This window comes from Propithecus coquereli, unplaced genomic scaffold (assembly GCF_000956105.1).
Source record: "Propithecus coquereli isolate 6110/MARCELLA unplaced genomic scaffold, Pcoq_1.0 Scaffold166, whole genome shotgun sequence".
NCBI classification, from domain to species: domain Eukaryota; kingdom Metazoa; phylum Chordata; class Mammalia; order Primates; family Indriidae; genus Propithecus; species Propithecus coquereli.
In genome coordinates, this window is record NW_012141191.1 from 2,745,146 (window position 1) to 2,751,496 (window position 6,351).

General features: G+C 45.0%; 1 protein-coding gene across 1 annotated transcript in view; it reads left to right on the top strand.

The window, feature by feature from the left end:
- Positions 1-5,406, top strand: part of TRPM3 (transient receptor potential cation channel, subfamily M, member 3) — a 338,389-nt gene extending 332,983 nt beyond the window's left edge. Inside the window, exon 26 of the mRNA XM_012641622.1 lies at positions 3,535-5,406. Coding sequence (XP_012497076.1) covers positions 3,535-4,987 — 1,453 coding nt within the window. The 3' untranslated portion in view covers positions 4,988-5,406. The remainder of the gene's footprint in view (positions 1-3,534) is intronic.
- The last annotated feature ends 945 nt before the right edge of the window (positions 5,407-6,351 follow it).

Below are 6,351 nucleotides of genomic sequence, written 5' to 3' on the forward strand. Positions count from 1 at the left end.
CTCTTTTTCCTTCCTTAGTCACTTTCTGTATCTATCTCCTTGGGAATTCCTATCCGTCCATAAATTCTTATCATCCACATCTCCACTGTTGTCTCCAGAGTTATTTGATCAGAGTCAGCTCCCCGTGACTACAATCCTGACCCAAAACTCTCGATCCACACCTCAGGCCTGTTATCTACCATGCGTGCCCATTTACACTGAACTTCTCAAGAACACGTGTTTAAAGATTAAAGGAAGCACACTTGTAGGGAAGAAATGTATGTAAATTTGAATCTAGGATTTTCTATTCTTTTGTAACCCCTACATCAAATTTCCATCAGTTAGGCCCATGATGGAAATGATCATACAGTTAGATGGTTAGATGGTTACACATAATAATTCTGGAAGAAAATGAATAAAATAGCCCATTATAGTCTTAATCAAGTCTTACCTTCCATTCCATCCCGGAGCCCATAGGAGAGTTAAGATTTGGTTAAGAATACTTCCTCAGCCCTGTTCTAGCAGGTCCCCTCCCCTAATTCTGTTCCCTGGGGCCATACTTCCTGGGGCTCCCTCCTGGCACCTTCAAGCTTTCCCTGGAGAGCCTCTTCCTCCTCTACCTCTCCTGTCCTCTTCCCATCCTCCTTGGTCTCAGTCTCTGTGTCCTGCTTACTGCCTATGAGCAGACAACCAGGTCCTGACTCTTCTCCTTCTTTTTTTTTTTTTTTAAGACATGGGGTCTCATAATGTCGCCCAGGCTAGAGTGCAGTGGCTATTCACAGCCACAATCATAGCACACTACAGCCTCAAACTCCCGGGCTCAAATGATTCTCCCACCTCACCTTCCCAAGTAACTGGGACTACCGGCGCGTTCCTGGGGGCTAAAGGGGGGTGGGATGTGGGGAGAGAGGCCCCCACAGCACAGGCCACAGCGGGGAGCTATTTCATAACACTCAGACCAGTGATCACATGCAGTTATGTCAAAAAAGCAACTTTATCTCTGTTGAATACCAAACTTGTGTATACTGGGCACCAGAAAGAAAAGGAGAAGGAAGAATAAAGCTATCCTGCTTTCGTTACTCTTCCAGCACTAAAAAGCTAGTGAGATCCAGTACCTAGAGTATGTTACACAAAAAGTCTTGCGTTACAGAAATGCATGATCTATCCTCCTTCCGACTTTCATGAATAGGTATTTTATCCACTTCGCAAAGCTCATTGCATTGCAAATATGGAATTGCAGTACCTGCAAAATCAAACTCCACAGGCTGGATGGTGAAAAAGTAATTGCCAGTTTCTAAGAGACACAAACTTGTTATTGTAAATAATTCATTTCTTGGGCTATGTTTACGTTATAAAAGGAAGTGAAAGAGGAAAACGTGTTTGTCTTCTGAATTAGCTGAGCGAATTGCATTGGGTTTGCCAGATACAGAATAGCTCAATGTTCAAGTCTTTTGGGAATACACTGGGGCATGGTGGCAGTATGGGCCTGGCCCCTGAGAGGCACCGGGTTTGTTATGGGAAAGCCAGAGGGAGCAAAAGAGAAAATGTCTAATATGCAGGGCTCTTGAGAATGGTCTGGGGGCATAGGCTGAGCGAGGAGGAGCTGGAGGACAGAGCAGGTGGGAGGGTGCTGAGAGAAGCAGAAATGTGCCACAAGGTAGGAGAATCACGCCCCTTGCCCTGGTGAGGTTTTTTAAAAAGCCCAGGGGTTGCTAGGAGAGGGACTCCACAGCCTCTTACAGTATACCTCCTCCTGGCACAGAAGTGTATATACTCCTCCCTAACAGAGGTGTTCCTGTCACTAACAGCCTAGCACCACCGCACCATCACCACAGGCTAGGAGAGACCAGCTCTAATTCCCACATTCATTGTACGGTATATTCTGTAGCCTTGGTCTACTGGCGGCATGTGTCTTTTTAGGGTGAGCAGTCAAGTGATTTACTTTGCATATTGGGAGGATTGGAAAAAAAATATTTCTTCCTCCCCAGAAAAGTTGTGCATGGGTCTCCTTTAGATTCACCAAAAGAGTTACCTTTGGGCATTTAAAAGTGAAAGTTTGAGCTCAACCTGTGACTTAGCTTTGGTTTGTCCTTTCCAAGTTATTAATAATTTGAACAGGTGAAATATAAGGTACAGTTTTATTTTTAATATGTGGCCTCCATCTTTGTCAATAAATGGCCAGGCAGACCAGGTGACAATTGAAATCAAGTTCATAACTGTCATGGACTCAATGAACATTTACTGACACCTGACAGGTGTTGGGCTGGCAGTTTGGAGATGGGAACAGAAATACAAGACAGACCATGTCCAGTGGGGAGGGTCGAGACATCCAGAAGTAACTGTAGTATAAAGCATCTGTGATCAGCTACCCAGAGAGGGAGAGGCAGAGAGAGGAGTAGGATGGTTTACTTATTGACAGATACCCCAGAGTTTACCACAAATTACTTTATGTAATCTTGGTTACATTTCTTGATTTTTGCTTTTTCTTTATTAATGAAAGGATTGGGTTAGATTAGATCAAACTTGGATGCCTCAGTCACAGGACCATCTTAATTCCTGTGGAGACAATAAATTCTCAAAAGGTAACCATGAGGCCGGGCACGGTGGCTCACGCCTGTAATCCTAGCACTCTGGGAGGCCGAGGCGGGCAGATTGTTTGAGATCAGGAGTTCGAAACCAGCCTGAGCAAGAGCGAGACCCCGTCTCTACTAAAAATAGAAAGAAATTAATCGGCCAATTAAAAATATATAGAAAAAAAAAATTAGCCGGGCATGGTGGCGCATGCCTGTAGTCCCAGCTACTCGGGAGGCTGAGGCAGAAGGATTGCTTGAGCCCAGCAGTTTGAGGTTGCTGTGAGCTAGGATGATGCCACAGCACTCTAGCCCGGGCAACACAGTGAGACTCTGTCTCAAAAAAAAAAAAAAAGGTAACCATGAATAACAACAAAGATCATTGTATAAAATGCAAAATAAAAATAATTTCCATCCACGGAATACAAAACTTACCTGTATGCTGCAATAAAAAGAGCTACCTTCTAGAAGTCTATTGCAAAATTAATGGGTAAAACCTTCAAAATGCAACATTCTCCTTTTGTGGGTGACTCTGATAAACCAACACCTGAATACTTGCTAAGGACATTAAATCCTGCCCTGAGCCACAACCAGGCCACAGGAGTGGGACAGGGGTGGGACTTGGCCCTGCACCCCTGCAGTAAGAACCGCTTCATTGTGGTGCTCAGTTATGAGAACTGAACATTACATTTCATTGAGGGAAAGGGGGATTGGCAGCTAAAAACCACTGGATTACATAATCTCTAAAGCCTCTTTCAGCTCAAAAATATTTGGATTCTGTGATTCTCAGTGACAGCGTCAGTGCCATTGTCTCCCCCACAGCCCCTTGATGACCTGTAACCCTTCAGTTTCCCTCTGGGTGAACAGCATTGAAGGCATCAAGGCCAGGCACGGCTTCCATCCCCCTCTATACCTGATTCTTGCTCTCTAAACCCTGGCAGAGAAACCCAGCCCAAGTGACTCTCCTTCTCTCTTCCTTGCACAGGGTGGAGAACATGTCCATGCGACTGGAGGAAGTCAACGAGAGAGAGCACTCCATGAAGGCTTCGCTCCAGACCGTGGACATCCGGCTGGCACAGCTTGAGGACCTCATCGGGCGCATGGCCACGGCCCTAGAGCGCCTGACAGGTCTGGAGCGGGCCGAGTCCAACAAAATCCGCTCGAGGACCTCCTCAGACTGCACAGATGCAGCCTACATTGTCCGCCAGAGCAGCTTCAACAGCCAGGAGGGGAACACCTTCAAGCTCCAAGAGAGTATAGACCCTGCAGGTGAGGAGACCATGTCCCCAACTTCTCCAACTTTAATGCCCCGTATGCGAAGCCATTCTTTCTATTCAGTCAATATGAAAGACAAAGGTGGTATAGAAAAGTTGGAAAGTATTTTTAAAGAAAGGTCCCTGAGCCTACACCGGGCTACTAGTTCCCATTCTGTAGCAAAAGAATCCAAAGCTCCTGCAGCCCCTGCAAACACCTTGGCCATTGTTCCTGATTCCAGAAGACCATCATCATGTATAGACATCTATGTCTCTGCCATGGATGAGCTCCACTGTGATATAGACCCTCTGGACAATTCCATGAACATCCTTGGGCTGGGTGAACCAAGCTTCTCGGCTACAGTACCTTCCACAGCCCCTTCGAGTAGCGCCTATGCAACTCTTGCACCCACAGACAGACCTCCAAGCCGGAGCATTGATTTCGAGGACATCACCACTATGGACACTAGATCTTTTTCTTCAGACTATACCCACCTCCCAGAATGCCAAAACCCCTGGGACTCAGACCCTCCAACGTATCACACCATTGAGCGTTCCAAAAGCAGCCGCTACCTAGCCACCACGCCCTTTCTTCTAGAAGAGGCCCCCATCATAAAATCTCATAGCTTTATGTTTTCTCCTTCGAGGAGCTATTACGCCAACTTTGGGGTGCCTATGAAAACAGCAGAATACACAAGTATTACAGATTGTATTGACACAAGGTGTGTCAATGCCCCTCAAGCGATTGCGGACAGAACCATTTTCCCTGGAGGTCTTGGAGACAAAGCGGAGGACTTATCTTGCTGCCATCCTGAACGAGAAGCGGAACTGAGTCACCCCAGCTCTGACAGTGAGGAGAATGAGGCCAGAGGCCGGAGAGCCGCCATCGCACTATCCTCCCAAGAGGGTGATAACTCAGACAGAACCCTGTCCAACAACATCACGGTTCCCAAGATAGAGCGCGCCAACAGCTACTCGGCAGAGGAGCCAAGCGCGCCATATGCACACACCAGGAAGAGCTTTTCCATCAGTGACAAACTCGACAGGCAGCGGAACACAGCAAGCCTGCGAAATCCTTTCCAGAGGAGTAAGCCCTCCAAGCCAGAGGGCCGAGGGGACAGCCTGTCCATGAGGAGACTGTCCAGAATGTCGGCTTTCCAAAGCTTTGAAAGCAAGCACAACTAAACCTTCCTAATATGTGTTGCAGGAGGCTCAAGAATCCAGCCCTAAAATTCTCCCCCACTCCACCTTTTCCTCTTCCTTTAATCATATCTGCTTTATTCCTAGCTGAGCGAAACAAGCAATGCTTTGGGAGGTGTTAACTCAAAGGTGACTTCTGGGCCACAGATCAAGAAAGCATTTGATCTGACCCAGTGCCAAAAACAGGGGATTAAAGGCATGTTCACACTTGCTGGGTAGGGAGGGGGAATGAGGGGAAGAAGAAGGGTTAGAGCTGAATGACTGTCACCAGTCCCTGCAAAAAGCCATGAGAGCTGGGGAACCAAGGGGCTTCAAGAACTCTCCATGCCAGGAGGCGTCTGTTGATTTCTGACAATTATCAAGAGTCTTAGGATGCAGGGCTAAATTGCAAAATAAAATAAAATGGCCAGCGTACAAAATGAGATATTCTAAACTTCCATTCTGTTTTCTTTTCACATTGGCTCATCACTGGTGACTGATGAAGAGCATCCTTTTTATTCAGTGTAAGCCGGCAGCAAGCAGTTCTACCTAACGTCCCACATCCTTCTCATGCCAACACTTCTGTAATTGATCATTATAAAGAAAAAACAAGGTAACAGTCATAGTTCACCTGTCTCTTATCTATTCACTTCTGGTGCCACAACTGTTTATCTTTTTGGAAGAAAATAAGGGAACAGAAATGCCTTTTTTGTATTGCAGTCGGAATGAAAGAAGAGTTGATGTTAAAAACAAAAGTCAAGTGATTTATTATATATGGAGCAAATATAGTCGAGCAAGCTCAGGATGAATGTAATTAAATAATTTTATATTTTTAATTTATTTTGTATCGCACCTGTCATCAATGAATTCACTCCCTGAATATGTAATATTGAACTTCCGAAAAAAGAAAAAAAAAAAGCAGTGAGCAGAACTAACCTAAAATTGCCATGTGGGATAGTGTTATAGTCTCACCATTCATATCATGTGTTACGCTGCTGTCTAACCTTCCTCATTTGCATGAGTCCACCGTGTCCTCTGAACACCTCCAAGATGTAACTGCCAATTTTTCACACTACCCATCACATGACCATTTTGTATATGAATATATGGTATATGTGGATATTTTCATACCTAGAGTTTTGCCATCTAATCTGAACTCAGCATAAATTTAATTGGGGTTTTTCAAGGGCTGGTATCTTTTCTATGGAAATGTTCCAAAGTACTTTTTAAGGAAGTTTCAAAGCTATAAATAACCTTAGAATTGACTGGAAATTTGGTATCAACCCAAAGCCATCAGTTGCAGGCATACCATGAATATTTTTCTTATAGACAGAGCTATTTAAAAATGATATGGTAAACCAAAATAGAAA